General features: G+C 36.7%; 2 protein-coding genes across 4 annotated transcripts in view; one reads left to right on the forward strand and one right to left on the reverse strand.

Moving 5' to 3' along the window:
• Nucleotides 1-979: 979 nt before the first annotated feature.
• RLIG1 (RNA 5'-phosphate and 3'-OH ligase 1) lies at nt 980-8,468 on the forward strand. 2 transcript variants are annotated; one of them, XR_014318399.1, is made up of 8 exons: nt 980-1,120; nt 2,797-2,914; nt 3,452-3,547; nt 3,933-4,049; nt 4,402-4,596; nt 6,331-6,533; nt 6,797-6,966; nt 7,540-7,675. XR_014318399.1 is itself a non-coding variant. In XM_082770775.1 (7 exons), exons 1-7 carry the CDS (start codon nt 1,031-1,033, stop codon nt 7,726-7,728), a joined length of 975 nt encoding a protein of 324 aa, XP_082626901.1. In that variant the 5' UTR covers nt 980-1,030; the 3' UTR covers nt 7,729-8,468. The 2 variants fall into 2 exon arrangements, 1 of the variants encoding a protein (XP_082626901.1); XM_082770775.1 differs by lacking the exon at nt 6,331-6,533 and having other exon boundaries at nt 7,540-8,468.
• Nucleotides 8,469-8,611: 143 nt separating this feature from the next.
• CEP290 (centrosomal protein 290) overlaps nt 8,612-17,221 on the reverse strand; it is a 54,317-nt gene continuing 45,707 nt past the window's right edge. For both annotated transcript variants that reach the window (XM_082770701.1, XM_082770700.1), the window contains 8 exons: nt 16,994-17,158; nt 16,540-16,662; nt 16,044-16,216; nt 12,505-12,646; nt 10,680-10,753; nt 10,444-10,547; nt 9,506-9,612; nt 8,612-9,227 (listed from right to left, as the gene is read on the reverse strand). In XM_082770701.1, the coding sequence (XP_082626827.1) occupies nt 9,039-9,227; nt 9,506-9,612; nt 10,444-10,547; nt 10,680-10,753; nt 12,505-12,646; nt 16,044-16,216; nt 16,540-16,662; nt 16,994-17,158 (1,077 nt within the window). In that variant the 3' untranslated portion in view covers nt 8,612-9,038. The remainder of the gene's footprint in view (nt 9,228-9,505; nt 9,613-10,443; nt 10,548-10,679; nt 10,754-12,504; nt 12,647-16,043; nt 16,217-16,539; nt 16,663-16,993; nt 17,159-17,221) is intronic.

Here is a 17,221-nt window from a genome sequence, read left to right on the forward strand (position 1 = left end):
GTTTCTTCTTTCAAAGATTTCCACACAAAATGGAACAAACCCATTTTGCACAGTTTAAATGATACCCAACTTCTAACTACAGAAGCTGTGATCTTCAAAATAAAACTTTGATATAACGAATACAACATTTATCCTTTGAGTAATTTTTAATCCAAATTCTTGCACTCAATGGTTTTCTTACCGTATCCTTGTTTGGACTGAGACGGTGCTTCCTGTGAGTACACTGTTAGGTGTTAACTGCTTATCTTGTTGCCGCTAATTGCTTTTTCTTGCTCCCATGATGTCCACCACCAGATACACTTTTGTTACTAATTAACACCTCTCTCACTATTCACGTTCAGGTCCTGGGCTGCCTCTGAAAAAATAATAATAATACATTTAGCGATGAAAATAAAGTGTTAATCCTAGAAAATGGTAAGGAATGCATTTATTCCGACTACATGGGATCAAACTCACAACGCTGAGTGGCATCTCTGATTTCAAGATGAACATTGTGGAGCACTGCTAGATCAAAAAGTGACACTTTAGAAGTAAAATATAAAAGGAAGAGCAAAAGGAAAAGGAAATCAACCTCAAAGGCAAACAATGCCAAAGCTTATAAAGCAGTAAGAATACAAATAAAGAAAAAGAAGGTAGATACACGATAGAATTCAAGCAAGAGCACTAGCAACACCAGAAGTATATGCAATTTGGCGTTCTTTAGGGAGAAGGAAACAAACAAACAAACAAAACAACAACAACAAAAAAACACACATCCGGGGGCGGTGAAGGCAGGCAGGAGGTGTCCGCACCTCGGGGGCCGCACCACGTCCCGAAGCCCGGCCGGGCGGCGGCAGCAACAGTTCCGCCAACGGCCGCCGCCGCGCGAGCCTCAGCGTCCCCGCAAACCGACGGGGAGAAGCGACGGCAGCCGGGACTACATTTCCCGTGGCTCACCGCAAGGAGGGAGGGGTGGAGCGGGAGGGCTGCGCGGGCGCACTTGGCGGCCGGTCCGGCGGCGGCTGTCGGCGTGGTGCGGTGCGGAGGGGCGATGCGGCGGCGGGGCGCGGTGCAGCGCAAGGTGCCATGCCTGTTCGTCACCGAGGTGAAGGAGGAGCCCTCGGCCAAGCGGCAGCGGCAGGTGCCCGGGGCGGCGCGGGGGGGCGCGCAGCAGCACCAGCACCAGCACCAGCACACCACCGCGGCGGGAGGCCTCTCGCCCTGCGGGACCCCCCCGAGGGCTGCCCGGCCCGCATGGGGGCCCTTCAGCTCTGCTTCTCCTGACGGGGGTGTCCCGGGGCCCGCCCTGACTCTACTTTTTCCAAGTGTAGGCAACATGGCAAGGAACCAGGCCGCTCCAGCGGGAGCGCTCGGGTGTGTGTAAAGCCGGCCTGCAGCCCCTGACTGGGGGAAAATACGCATTTTTCATCATTATTGTCACTGTTTTCTTTGATCGAAGGTGTATGAGGCTCTTAAGATGCATAATACTCATCAAGGTGAAAGCAATGGAGACTAATGTCTCCACTGAAATGTAAAAGGCAGCTGTGGGCAGATAAAAGTGGCTTTCACCTGTAGAGCTCCAACGTCAGGTTTCCAGTTTTAGTAAGAGCACCTCCTGCAGCTTGTCGACTGCATGGTGAACAGGAATCCATCTGTGTGACATCCTTTCAGTGATGGTTGGTTTATGGGTGGAAGGAACAAAATAACACCAGTGGATCCATAGCTGTTGTTAAACTGTCAGTACCAGCACCATATTGATAATTGGTCATGTCAGGCTCCTTCCCTAACTTGGTGTTCCTGCATATACAACAAGCAGATGTGATTAGATCTGGAACTGGTATGCTCTGTTTTCTTGTTCCAAGTGCAGGCAAGGATATTACATGGGCTTTGACCACTAGGAGAGAAAGGCAACGGTGGTGATAGGTAAACCGACAGGTATCTTCTCATTATCCTAAAAATGTTGTCTTCATAAATACTTTGTTATGGTTACAGATACAATCACTGAACTATAAAAGTCATGCAATGTAAAGGAACTATGTAGGAGCTTTTCATTTTATGTATTGTGTTTTTCAAGTCAAGGACTTATTTGTGTTTTGATAGCAGGAGTTAGTGACCAGTTTACAATTCAGAGCTGACAAGGGAGAGATGAGGGATGGTTGGTTATACAGGAAGATATTTTAATCCAAACATAAATGTTAACATGTTTTCATAGAAACCATTACAGAAATTCTACTAAGGAAAACCTTGGAAACTTGGACTAGTTGTGCTTGGATATTTGTTTAAGATCCCTGGATCACTTATTTCTTTTTTTTTTTTTTTTTTTTTTTTGAGATGAAAATGTTTAGTTAACACTGAGTATTTTACAATAGAATGCTTTGCGACCTTGCATACCAGTGGTCTCTGTTGTATTGATTATGGTGCCATTGCTGTTCAGTTCCAAACCAAAAGGTAGGGGCAGGTAGTCATGATGAGCTTATATAACCATAGTAATACAGGAAGGTATATTTCAAAATTTTGTAATGTTGGACTGGAACCCATTTGTATTATGTGCACCGTTTAAAGTGGAATGCAGAACAGTCTATAAATCAAAAATGGAAAAGAAGGAAAGGCAGATAGGTTGCCTTTGTTCTTTTGCCTTATGGTATTCTGCAAACTTGTTTTGAAGAAACAATGGTATACTTTGATAGTATTAGAAAGCAGCAATAAAATGTATAATACTGGATTTGTAGAGCCCAGCCATGTGAAGCAAGAATCTATATGAAAACAAGGCCGTAACATAGCAGCGATTAGAATTTAAAGTACCTGTCTTCTTTTCAGCCATTTAAAGTTTTGGCAACTGAAACTCTAAATGAAAAGGCATTAGAGGCAGATATATACAATGCAATTCCTACTGAAAAGGTGGATGGGACCTGCTGTTATGTAACTACTTATAAAGGTAATAAGAAAGATCCATATGCATATTTTCATGTTGACTAGCAGTTTGTTTTACGTGACTACAAAGTAATAGTTACCATAAATATGGTAGAAGTCCATGAAGTTGTTAGAGATTTTACTTTCCAACGTACATGAAATATAGTTTAAGTTAATACTCCAATTTTAAAACTTCTTACTAGTAAATCTTCCTTGCACACTAGAATTTATATAGAGGATGTTTAATTTCCCTGAGAAGGATTAAAAGAAGTATGGAGGTTGGGGGGAAATGAGAAGATTATGGTTTATTGCATCACTAGGATTCTTATCTTTACCTGAAATTGTAAGAAAACTTTCTATTAAACTAGACAAGATTCTACAAGTAGATTTTTTATATTTATATACAGTAGTTAATTTATTAATTTAAATATTCTTTTGGATGTGAAATTTCTGTGGTGACAAGTGAGAATTCATATTTTACCTTTTATGCAGTTGATTTTAGTACTCTGTGGGGTATAGTTACTGAGGTAAACTGCTGGTTTTATACCTCTGGCATCTCTAGGGCGACCATATCTATGGGCAAGGCTGGACAGAAGACCCAACAAACAAGCTGAAAAAAGGTTTAAACAATTCTTATATTCATTGGAAGATTGCAAAGGTTAGTGACAATTTTTGCCTGCTTTGGTAATGTAAGTTATCCACTGGAATAACACCTCTGGTCTAACACAGGAAATGTCAGTGATCCTACTCTTTTTTTCATGTCACTCAACTTTATTTCTCTTGCTCTAGTTTAAATATAATGTTAGCTATTTCTTGGCTATTAGCTATTTCTTAATTGTAGTCAGTTTGAAATTTTAAACTACTTAAAGGCTGTAAACCGCCCTAACTCTAGACTGTATGAGTATGACAAGTGTTGGGGTTTGTGCAAAGTAATGCAGACTACTGTCTTTAAAACAAGGTTTTAAACTTGCATTGATAGAAGATCAAAATGTAGAATTGGCTAACAGTTTGTGCAAATCTAAATGCCACATTTATATGTCTAGAATTTATTTGGAACTTTGAAGAAGATTTCAAGCCTGTTCCAGATACCTGGATTCCAGCAAAGGAAGTAGAGTTCTCTAATGGCAATCCTTTGCCCGATGAAAATGGACATATGCCGGGTAAATATGGCAAAATGTGGGAAAAAATAATTTTTGAAGTGAATTAGAATTAGTTCCAGAGCTAAAAAATAGTAGTTAACATTCAGAAAACAATTGGACTGTTGTGCATTCATTATCCAGAAGGGCTTTGTTCTGATGTAATGAAAATAGTTTGTCTTAAGCTGAAACTCTGTACAGCAAAATTGACAAGTTTGTGTTCCTCTGACATTTCTTTGAGATGTGACAGCTTTTCTAGTAACTCTGTGTGTAGCTAAGGTAGATGATTTTATTTTTTTTTTTTCAATGCATCTACAGTTCTAATATGTATTCGATACATTTAGATACTTTGGTAAAACGCACTGTTTTCTCATAGGTTGGGTGCCTGTGGAGAAAAATAGTAAGCAGTATTGCTGGCACTCATCTGTTGTAAATTATGAGGCTGAAATAGCACTGGTATTGAAACACCATGCTGACCCTGGGCTTTTGGAAATCAGTCCAGTACCACTGGCAGAACTTCTAGAACAAACATTGGAGCTTATTGGGACAAATATTAATGCAAATCCATATGGTAAGTTTGTATGTTCCGTTCTTAAATAGTCTTTTACTGAGTGATATTTTAGGTGGAAAATAGTAATTTTCTTTGTAAAATGTTTTTTCCTGTAATGATAATAATAAAATGTGTTCTAAATTAGAAATATAACATCTTAGTTCAACAATGGCAAGTGCAGGGTCCTGCACCTAGGGAGGCATAACCCCAAGTCCAGTACAGGCTGAGGACTGACCTGCTGGAGAGCAGCTCTGCAGAGACCTGGGAGTCCTGGTGGACAGCAGGCTGACCATGAACCAGCATTGTGCCCTTGGGGCCAAGAAGGCCAATGGTATCCTGGGCTACATTCAGAAGAGTGTTGCCAGCAGGCCAAGGGAGGTGATACTCCTCCGCTACTCAGCCCTGGTGAGGCCTTACCTGGAGTATTGTGTCCAGTTCTGGGCTCCCCAGTACAAGAGGGGCATAGAACTACCGGAGCGAGTTCAGAGGATGATTAGAGGGCTGGAGCACCTGCTGTATGAGGACAGGCTGAAAGAGGGGAGAGCTCATCAATGTGTATAAATATCTGAGGGGAGGGTGTCGAGAGGATGGAGCTAGTCTCTTTTCAGTTGTGCCCAGTGACAGCACAAGAGGTAATGTGCGCAAACTGAAGCACAGGAAATTCCATGTGAATATGAGGGGGCACTTCTTTCCTGTGTGGGTGACAGAGCACTGGAACAGGCTACCCAGAGAGGTTGTGGAGTCTCCTTCTCTGGAGATTTTCAAAACCTGCCTGGGTGCCATCCTGTGCAATGTGCTCTAGGTGATCCTGCTTGGCAGGGGGTTTGGACTAGATGATCTTCAGAGGTCCCTTCCAACCCTGCCCATTCTGTGATCTTCTAGAAAGGAAAGAAAGAGCTAGCTCAATGAACATTCGCAGGTTGGCACCAAAAAATAATCACCTCAGAAAGCTGAGTTGTCCTGAATCTGCTTGTCTATCGAAGCTCTTTCTGCCTTCACATTCTTCAGGATTTAACATCAAAATGCTTTGCTATTGCCTTTCAAAAAAGAGCAGCAGTTTTGTTCAACAAAAGAAGCATGAATTAATAAGCATTAAAATAACTGTGATTTAAAACAAAACAAAAACTGGGTATACCTTGGCTTTGCATATACCTATGTAGAGGAAATCATTTACACCAAACCTAAAATTGAGGTTTCAGCTATATTGATGCTGAGCTGTGTCTGACACCTGACAGGGAAAAATGGCTATTCTGTTGAAGCAATCGAGAAGTAGGTTTTATCTGATGCTTATTGCAGTTTCTAGACCAGTTAGCTTTTTTTCTTTCCCCCTCAGGAATAAATACTCTGATTGGAAAAAATGTCTTAATTGTTAGTCTTTGAAATATTTTAAGATTGTTTGATGGTGCCTTTTCATGTCTTTTTTACTTTCTTTCTTGATACTATTAGTCCATTAAAATAAGACACTTTATTCAACTATAATTTTTAGTGCCTATAAAAAAAAAGTTGTAATTTTCTAAAATTGTGAAATATTACGAGTATCTCTTTGAGGAAGTGTAATTTCAGCTAAATTTTGGCTGTGACCTCTCCCCTTAAAGTTTATTAACAAAAACCACAATTATGTATAAGCTCAAGTGCATTTTAATTTCTTAGCTTGGCTGCTATAGTAATCTGCAAGGATGGATAGGAAAAGTAGTACATAGTCTAAGTGCTTTGTTAGAATTTAGATTTTTTCTTTTTTTTTTTTCTTTTTTACAGTTCCTTTAACAGCTTTTTTCTTAGTTATTCAATATAAATCTTCAGTCAGTGAAGAGGCAATGCATTTATTAACAGCCTGGCCTATCAATCAATCCCCGTGTGTAAGAAAATATGCCAGACTTTCAGAAAGATGCTTGTTTGTGATATGGATTGTGATTAAAAGCATGAAGAATTTCATCAGTGATTTTATGGTTACTGAGGAGGTGAGCATGAGGACCGAACAGAAGATAGTATAACCTGTATATCATGTTGATTTATTTTATATAAATAAAAGTTACACGAGGAAGAGATGGCTACATTTGATACTTACACTTAACTGGTCTTCTAAAGGCAGGACATTTTTGTAGTATCTAACAGAAATCTGCCTTTATAGGGTGCTTTTAAGATAGCTGTAATAACAAAAATGGGGAAAATGTTAAATTTAAACACATAACTAGAAGGATGATTTTTGTTCCTTTTAACAAAGGATTGGGAAGCAGAAAGCAACCTGTACATCTTCTTGTACCACATGGAGCATTTGAAATAAAGAATCCACCTACTTTGAATCAAAATGACATACTGTCTTGGTTTGAAGGCTGCAATGAGGGTAAAGTTGAAGGAATTGTGTGGCACTGCCGTGATGGGTGTTTAATCAAGGTAAATATATCGATAGACATGTGGAAATCGCTATAATACATGTAGTTTGTACTATCTGATATATTGTGAATTACTGTTTATTCTGCCTTGTCCAAATTCTCAATAGTAAACATTCTCCTAGCAAATTAGGTTACAGTAGAATTAGTCAAGCCACTGAAAAAGTAATCACTACAAATGACAGCTTATTAAACTTTTCCATTACCTACGTTATAGATAATAGTTATTGAGAACATAAAATAATGTTTTTCCTATCTCTATACAAATCACTCAGTATTTTAAAGTTTATTTTAAACATTCATTTCCTGTAATGTCATGTAGAATAGGGATTGTTAATAAGAATGTGTTCTCTGTTTAATTAGCAAGTTAACTTTTATTTCTGAAGCTGTGGTTCTGGTTTGCCTTTTGTGATTCACTTAGTCACGTTATTCAAGTAACAGGTAACTAATGAATGTTTATAAGAACAGATCTACTGCAGGGGATCCTAGAATTAAGACCTCGCTCTTTCTTTCAAAATAGGCGCTGCTGGGCTACCATATTCAAATCTCTAAATGGATCTGTTTCTTCTTCTTTTAGCTCCATCGCCATCATCTTGGTTTATGCTGGCCACTTGCAGAGACATACCTGAATTCTCAGCCTGTTGTCGTCTCTTTTAATAGAAATGATTATGACTGTGACTTTGGACCAAAGAGTTTGTTTCACCATTTTTCAAACCTAGATGGTCAAAGATTCGACAGACTCAAAGATATCAAGTTTGATGGTTGAAGTTTTTTTTTTATTTATTTTAATTGCTGTATGTCCTGCATTCTTCTTGTTTCTGCCTATCATAGAACTCCTTACAAAAAGGAATCTTGCTGATTAGGCAGTGGGCACAATACTCTGCAGTTTGAAGTTCTTCCTAAATGACTAGTTGTATGTAATAGGAAATGTGACATTCAGAACAGAGATCTAGCTTTCAGCATGTTTTTTTTATCACTTCTGAAAAAATCCTTAATTTGTGTACCCATTCTTGGAACTGTTATGGTCAAATAGTATGTTGTCCAACACTGGCTGATCGGAGTAGTTTAGTTAACGAATGCCAACAACTGTAAAAGTTCCATAAATTGCCCTTTTCTAAATATAATTACTGTAACATGTAGAATTCAGATTGCTTTTTCTTATCAGCACAAGATAGATTTCTGGTGGGACTAGAATTAGGCCTGAAATGTAATAATTTTTTAAAGGTTCGAGTTCTTCGTGGGGAAGGCATTCACTGTATTATTTAGCTGATAAGCTGCAGCATTATGCTAGTACCTGAAAACCTAATTAAGCTATTTCATAATTTGGGACAAAGATCAAAGTAAGTAATAGGAATTATACTCATTCTATTTTCAGGATCCTTAGTAACTAGAAAAAGATGTGACTTGGTTTAGTAATAGGCAATCTGAGACTGCAACTAAATTTATCAAGGATATATTAAGTATTTGAAAAAAGATGACATAAATAAAAGTGAGAATGCGTGATGAGTGGGCTTTGTTTATTTGCACTATAACGTACACATCTATATAAAGTATATAAAATGTAACATTTCACATAGCTGCACATTTATTTATATAGAAGAATACTGTTTATTTACAATTGTTCATTCTTGAATTTTGTAAAATTGCAGTAAATATAAATGATCTTGTTATAAGAGAGACAACCATAGTCAAGATGTATTACAGCACAAGACAGCAAGAATAAATTATATAGTACTATTGATCAGGAATTCAGCATACACAGTATGCATTCAGAGTTTCTGAACTTCTAAGTGGAGTTGGAAGCTTGGACTTCTCCTGAAAAATACACATAACCACAATTACTGTTCTGAATTAATATTGCTATGTGTCTGAGGGAGGTAAAGCTGTTTTTCATTTTGACTGGTGTATACCACAATCCACTGCCTAATCCAATTCTGCATGCTGTGGTATGTGCCAAGCCATTGTAACTTTAATAATTTGTATCATTCCAGAAAGAAAATAGACAAATAAATCAGTATTATATAACTGCCCCAGAATTTATTTTCTATATCAATATTGAGGATACTAAACATTAGCCTAATCAATGGAAACATTGGCTGGACTATCCATGTGAATGCCAAACTCTTCAGAAAGCTGCTTTAATCTTTCTTCTAAAATAATATTTTTTTTTACTTCTTCATTATAGTTATATTTCAGATCCTCAATTTCTTCAAAAAAGGAAGGGTTGGAGTTTTCCAGTTCTCTTCTCAACTTTTTTGTTTCTTCCTATTAAAAAGAACAAAGGAGTACCATCAATATACAGAACTTAAGAAATACACGTCAAAAACAGCTTTTTTGCCTTTTTCTTCAGAGTTCTCGCTTCACTACAGAGACACAAAAATCTACTCAGAAACAGCAAATTAATGAACACAATCTGCTTTATAAATGTAATGCTTAGAAATTGAGGTGTTGTTTTAGTGTTAGTTTGGATATCAAATAGCTCTTTCTAGCCACCCATAATTTTTCAAAGGATGCTTTTGCCAAGGATAATCTTAGCAACTCACCTTTAATTGCTGTTTTTCTAATTCTGAGGCTTTTAACTGTGCCCGGAGGTCAGCTACATCCGTCATTCCCTTGTCGTTTTTATCCTTCTCAACAATTTCATTATGTCCTGCAAAAAATGTGGACTTGATAGGAAATTAAAGTAATGATAATCAATCACATGAACAATTTTGTTACAGTAGGTTTGCTTTTCTTGAAAGTTGAAACAGTAGAAGTGTGTAAACGCAACTGTGATCAACAACCACCGAAATACATAATATATATTATGGAATATGGGACTAAATGCAATACTGCCTTAGTCAGTGTAGTAGCACACTTCTGAGAAATACAATATTCAGTTTCTCTGAATTAAATGCAGGAATTTTTGGAAATTACACAGTTTAAGGATCTTAAAATATATTCATGATTTTAAGAGTGCTTTTTTGTTTTTGTCCCTCCTCCACCCCCAGTGTTATGGCAGTGCACTGCTCTGCAGTGCTCTCCATGTCCTCCTTTGTTTTCCCTATGGGACTGATGCCTGCTAACTCAAATCATTCCACATATCTGGAAATGGCCACTTCTCTGGCAGCTTGGAGCCTTAGGCAAGAGAAGTAGGGAGGAGGGTTTCAATGAACGACAAACCTTACAAACAGTCTTCTGAGGTTTATGAAGTAAATGGTAGCGTGAAATACCCACTTTCTTGGGATAGGAAATCTTGCAAAGATTCCATCCTCTTGTTAGGCTGGATCTTTCATTATAGAAAATTTTTACTAATACTTCCTATAAAAAGGCCGTGTACTCAAAGATCAAAGACCTTAATCTGCTCCAGTTTATGGTACTTTAGCATTAATAGAATCCAGATAATTCTGTGGATTTATTACCATCTCGCACAAATTAAGTAAAAATAGTTATAGGCCCAAAATACATGAAGATCTTTATTAGAGATACTAAAAGAGATTACCAGCTGCAGGGCCTTCACTTGTATACGTATGTATGTGGTGTTTATAGTTTTCCACCTGGTGAGCTAGTTCTGCTTTTTCTTTCTCTAATTGATTATTAGTTGATCTGGAATATAAAATAATTTTAGAATTTTAAAAAATCATCATAACGTTTCAGAATATCTAGTAATATAAATAAAAATTCCTTCTGTTTCTTGATCATTCTTATTTCATCTATATTGGCTGAGGAATACAGTACCTTAAAAGCTGAAGCTCCCTGATGAGGCCTTGTTCTGTCCTTGCATCTTCAGAAAATTGTTTGAGAAGCTCAATCTTAAGACAAGTTAAAAAAAAAAAAAAAAAAAAAAAGTCTTAGTCTTGAAAACAGTATCCACAGATACTGCAGTTCACATGGGATCACGGAATTACTTCTCTTTGGCATAGCTTAATAAAATAAATGAAAATACTACTAACAGTGAATTTTAAATATATATTATAGATTATTATATAAAATATTAAACAATGGTACAATGGTCTATTATATAAATATGTTATTATATACATGTCTATATAGACATATACATGTCTATTATAAATACTTTTTCCCCTTAGTACTACTTGAGTACAAAGGGGGAAAAAAATGTTTACTTACTATCATTTTCTGCAAAGCTTCTAGTTATTTACAGTACTCTTAAAGCTAGTACAGGTTAGTGCTGTATATTTCATGAAAAGTAAAGAAAGAAGTAAGTATTCACAAGCCAGATTTAAAAAAAAAAAAAAAAGTTATACACATGGATTAAGACATGAGGATAATTTATAGATGTGCTTAAGAAAGTGATACACATAAAGGTGCATAAAAATACTACCAACATGCTTATTTGAATGTATTGTCTGAGTTCCTTTTTAAGCGTGATACAAAAAGTGATTTTTAAATTAAAAAGCAAATATATGTGACGTTGACTAGAAATGACCCACAGTCGTAAATTAGAAACAGGTTTCTAAACAGAGAAGGAGTTAGCCTGTGGAAGTGCCTTTCAGTAGAAGTTACAGGAGGAAAAAGTTAAAGTCTTTCAAATGTGAAACTGGATGTTGTTTTTTTTAAATACAATGACAATTTATGAACTCCCATAAGGCTACTGTTACCAACAGACTTTATTCTACTGTCTAAAATTCTTTGACAGTCTCCATTTTGAAACGGAGTTAACCTTGACCACAGGCCATCATCTACATTTGAGACACAAAACAAACCTTGAAGTGTGATGCCCCAGAGTCATACTACATAATAAAATAGTCTTTTTTTTTTTTTTTTTGCTGTTGGTATATGCTTTATGTTAATAATTCTGATTTTAAACTGAAAAGTGAAACCAAGCAAAGCTTTACAAAATAATTATTTTACAGAACTCCACTCTAAGTTCTGCTTATTGAACAAGCTCACCTGCTTCGATAATATATATGACTTTATATTGAAAATTCCTTGTATTCAATACTTTACTCTGAAAATGGCCAGTGCAAGATAGAAGCTAATCTAGGTGGATAGTGCTAGGACTAAATGTCTGACATACTTGAAGTTCAAAATCTTACAGATCTTTTCAAAGATTAGTTTAAAATTATTTTAGTTTAAAATTCAAGAATTCTTCCATGTGCGAAATATATTTGTAGAACTTACTAAGGTCTGTGTGTAAGATGCCATATTGGAAAGAGATATGAAAATCCCTTTTAGGGACTCAGTCCCCCCAAAATGACCTGGAAGAAAGAGGAATGTTCCGGTGGCAAATTCAATGTGCTGACCAAGCTAGAATGATTTTAAGACAACACGAACCCTCTATACTTACAGGCTTCAAATGATCAATGCAACTAAAATAAAACTACAGAGAAATATTATTTCCCCAGTAAGTGCAAGTCATAAATATATACTGGTAATATGTAGTAAACCTTATTAATCCTGAAGTATCTAAATGTACAATTACGGCATTTTAGACTGAAAAAAACCTCATGGGCTAGAGAATAAATAATATACTCTGCCACTATAGACATTAGAATGAAATTAATCTGTTCTCAGAGTCAACTGGCTAGAGTTTACTCACTTGTTCTTTCAGATCTTTTAAGTTTTTATCAGCATTATGTTCACGTTCTATTGCCTCCTGAAGCAGCTGTTTAAGGTTAGTAATGCTTTCATTTTTTTTAGCAATATCCATTTCCAATTCCTTCAACTTTGTATCCTGCATCCTGGTAAAAAATAAATAAATAAATATATACATACATACATATATATATATATATTAAGAGAGAGATAAGAGCAAAAGCTATTGCATTTGCAGAAATAGAGATGAAAATATTCTCACATAGATGAAATGCTGTAAAATGCATTCTAAATGTTCGGAGCAGAGGCCTAGAAATAATTACTGGTCCTGTTTATAAGCAAGCTGAATGACCATAACAAGAAACGCTTTTTCATGATTTTTGAATAAAAAGGCTCTTCCACATGTTCCAATGTTGCTGACCTTACTTTGTTTCTTTACCAATAACGGCCTGGAATCTTTCTATTGTACTGCACATACATCCCAGCCTACCTCCTACTAAAAACATGCATGTCTTTTACTGCACTCAGCTGATGCAGTGGTGTGCATGGGTCACGTCTCAATTCGGTGTCATATGTTTATAGTATTATAGTTTAAAAATTTATGGAAATTATGTACTGAGAAAAAGTTTAATACACATACAGGAAATGAGGACTCCAACAGAAAAAAAAAAAGTTCTACAGTAAATGATGTTTGCCCTGGAGTAACTGTAGTCTGAGAAAGATTCCATTTTCTTTGAGACATACAAGACTACAAAAATGGTTTTGTAGAATCACTGAAATGTCAGTTGGTAAGCACCTCTGGAGATTACCTAATCCAACTCTGAAGAGGCTTTTCAGGTAGTAATAGTCCCCAGTACCTTGCTATCTGCCAAACAGTAGAATGCCAAGGATGAAACTGTTTTCCCTGGATGAAACTTTTGGATGATGCTCTGTCAAAGACTTTTTATTACCATGTAAGTGCTTTGGAAAACATGCGTGTGAGGTAGACTGCATGATGAAACGCACCAATGAGATTCTCTCGGTTAGCTTTTCTAGGTTGATGTTATTCATTTACTTTAAAATCATGTTAATCTCAAAGCATGTTAAAGCAAATAAAAATTTTTACTCACACCACTTGAAATAGTCAAGTAGAATTAATTAATACATACTCACACCTACCTATATTAACCAAAAAGAATTAGCACAAATGTTTTTCAAAGATATAAGCTAAAAGAAAAACTATATTCAAACTATATATTGGGTTGATAATTGTAAGAGTTGAAGTTGTGTTTTTGCAGTGGAAAATTCCACTAACCTTGCATATTCAAAAGTGGTTGTGCAGGCATAACACTGGGGGGTATGTTAAGCAGGTAAGGGGACAATGAAGGTCTCACTGTCCCAAAGTACGGAGGATGGCTAAGAAAAACAAGACAAGCAGTTGCAGAATCAGGGGAAAAAAAAAAAAAAATCATGGGCCCCTCCAGTCACAAGGAAAAAAAAGGGAGGGGGAGGAAGAGGAGAAATTAACAAGGTAAACTTGGTGAAATAAAAATGAACATATGGTATAGTAACAAGCGTCAAGTAGCTTGTGAACCTGTAGTACGGAGCCCATGAGGAAAAATCAAGCACTGGGTAACAGGGAATAGAAGGTTATGATACACGTCTGCTGTGTGCTCCTACTTGCAGGACGCCCGCCCTTGCAATCGTGAATAAAAATGTTAGTTCACTGAGATCCTTGCCTGAGCCTGTGTTTCTGGCTGCAGATTGTTTCTCACATAATGCTAATGCAAGCTGTTAAGGGACTACCATCTTTACTGCATGATCCTGTTCTTCTTCCTGTGGCTGGCAGCCAATTTCCCCCAGTAATATGGCTGTCACCTGAGCTTGTATGAAGACATTCTACATCACTGCAGAGTTAGGAGGAAAGGGGAAAAAAAGAACAGCTTTCTGAAGTCTCAGTGAAGTGAAATACCTCAGCCAACATATCAGAGAAGCCACCCAAACTCTGCCAACAGATCCTGTGGGAGTGCAAAACTAAGAAGCGGGTAAAATCATGGACAGCAGCAGAGAGACTAAAGCTCAACAGCTATCTGACCTCGCCTGCAATCAGACAAGTTTCTTTCTGTTTTGCAGCATATGAGCTTACTTTGTCCTGAGGTCATCCCTGGATAGTAGTATTTTTCTGCAAAAATTTGCTCTCTTCCATTCCTATGCAGGACAGAGGGTGTTTCTTAATAGCATAAGCAGTGTTTCAGTTTCTTGTCCTTTTAGACATGCCAGTACAAGAGATAACACCCAATTTAAAATTCTTGCCTCAAGGAGGGATAAAATTCTCCTTTATTCTCTGTTTTCACGTGAATGTATATTATATCAAACTTCATATTCTGTATCAATGTGCTCATTGTTAAACATGCCAGTGAGAGACCTGACTAGCCTCCTTGGCTGTAGCTCATTTTTGAAAACAGGTATAAACAGTAAAGCATTTTGGCAATGGTTTTGGGCTGACTGTTCCCCAAAACACTTTCTGTAAACAAAACACAAAACAGTACTGAACAGTTTGTTTCTATGAAATAAAAAAAATGCAATTAAAGTAGTTCAGGCTGTCGAGTTAAGATGTCCAGCCTTTAAAAGCAGGTTGTCATAGAAAAAGCATCTGAACTAAGTGCAGAAGTACTGACAAAATAATACAGCATGCCTAAGTTGAAATGTAGAAACTGGTATCATAAAACTATTTTCTTTAGTGTGTTCTACCCTCAGTGATGCAAGTGGTGCCTGAATTTTAGAACAACTGACTTTCAGGTAACTGACTGGTAAAGGTTTGTAAACATTTGCTATTATTACCAAAGCAAAAGTGACTTTTGATTCTGATTTCAAAGTCTGAATTCTAACTACAAATTTAGGAGTTGGCAATTCCCACAATTCTTTTTATATATACTGTAAAAGATGATCCAATGCTAGTCTCTGAATTTTTCTCCCTTCTACTACAATTAACAGGACCACCTGGCTGACTGCAACTTGCTTTCAGGGCCTCCAGAACACATATGAGGGATCTTTAGCACAGGTCCCAAGGAGCACGGAAATCCCAGTGGGCTTCCTAACAACCTCTGCATGTTTACGTGGTTAAATGTAGACAAATAAATGCAGCCATGCTGGAAAATGCAGTCTGTGGGACTCCATTTTTTTTTTCTTCCCCAGGTTGCTATCTTTGTGGTAAGGTACTGAAATATATGCTTTTTATATTCAGCAAAAATGCTGATATTACTCCACAAAGCACAAAGACACTACATTTGAGTAGCAAGGAACACAAAATACGTCCTCTACCAAAACTATCCAGGAGTCTACAGCTGATCGGAAGAAAGAAGAAGGCCAGTACTTAAGGATGGTAGCACTCTGCTGGATTCATATCAGAGATCCATATACTGAATCTACATACTAATATAGAACCAGAAAATAATATTAAAAGTATCTTCAAAAGAGGAAAGAAAAATTACGAAAATGAAAGCCTTTATTTTTTTTGCTAATACTTAAAGAGGAATGAAAAAGAACTTAATTCACAATTCCTACCTTGTTACAACAACTGATTTGCAGCTTTTCCTGTCAGCTTCATCAAGCTGAGGGCCTGTGTTCTCAGCCAAATTTAGCCTCTTAATGGCTTCCTCCAGCTGTACGGTTAACTTCTCATTTAATATCTCCAAGTTATTCTTTGCTATTCGTAGCTTCTCTCCACTGTCAGCTTCCTATTGTTCAATAAAAACAAAGTTTTATAAAATAAATAACCTCCTACGAAGCACTGGGTTATCTAAACAGATGGTGAGAGAGATTAAGCACTGATGGTGTATCCTAGATAGATGGTATCTCAGATCACCAGCACTAAAACTTACACATACTCTAATGTCCTGTTTCTTGGATGTCTCCTCTCCACATATAATTAAGAATTTGGTCATGGCAATACTAATACTAAGAAAAGCATCTATTTCATTTCAACCATTTTTTAAAAAGTAAGACAATTACCACATCCAGTAACTACTGGAAATAAAGGGATACGTTACAATGATCATACCTTCTTCAGCTCTTTTCGTAGCCTCTCATTTTCAGTAATGACTTTTTCCATTCCTTTTGTTTTAGATTCGTAATGCATGCTCAGCTGTTCCCCCAGATGAAGTTTCATTTTTTCCATTTCAGACTAAATAGTAAACAGTTTGTTAAAACACATATATATTACTTAGTAGAAAATTTCCAATTTCCATTTTTAAACCACATCAGAGTTACACCTATGTAGCACACTATATTTCATCATGTTTAAATATATTCTTAACATAAAAATTACCATTACATAAATCATGCAGTATATTATTCTAAAATGAAGTTTTGATTTTGTGTTCTACAAGTTTCATATTTGATATATTGGCAACACTTCTGTACTAATCCATGTCAATAATAGGCCTGCTGTTAACGTTTCCTACTATAGTATATAAGCTGCTATCTAAATATAGTTATTTAATATGAATCGGTACCTTTAACTTCTCATTTTCCTGTTCAAGACCAAGTAATTTCACATTAGAAACCACAGCTGGAGTTTTTTTCAGATCTTCATTTTCCCTTTGGACTCTCTCTACAACCTTTTTCATCAAACCAATTGTTTTTTCCAGTTCTGGAATTGTCTTTCCACTTCTACCAGCCTGTGCAGAGGGGAAAAACATAGTGAGGTAAATACTTCAAGTTAACATTCTGAGATGCTCCAA

The sequence above is a fragment of the Aythya marila genome, assembly GCF_965140915.1.
Source record: "Aythya marila genome assembly, chromosome: 1".
Taxonomy (NCBI): Eukaryota; Metazoa; Chordata; class Aves; order Anseriformes; family Anatidae; genus Aythya; species Aythya marila.

What these genes read in the sequence shown, in the direction of transcription:
- RLIG1 (XM_082770775.1), top strand. Translation starts at nt 1,031, where the DNA reads ATGCGGCGGCGGGGCGCGGTGCAGCGCAAGGTGCCATGCCTGTTCGTC. An exon ending in TGAAAATGGACATATGCCGG is followed by an intron (nt 4,050 to 4,401) that starts GTAAATATGGCA and finishes GTTTTCTCATAG; the next exon opens with GTTGGGTGCCTGTGGAGAAA. An exon ending in TATTAATGCAAATCCATATG is followed by an intron (nt 4,597 to 6,796) that starts GTAAGTTTGTAT and finishes CTTTTAACAAAG; the next exon opens with GATTGGGAAGCAGAAAGCAA.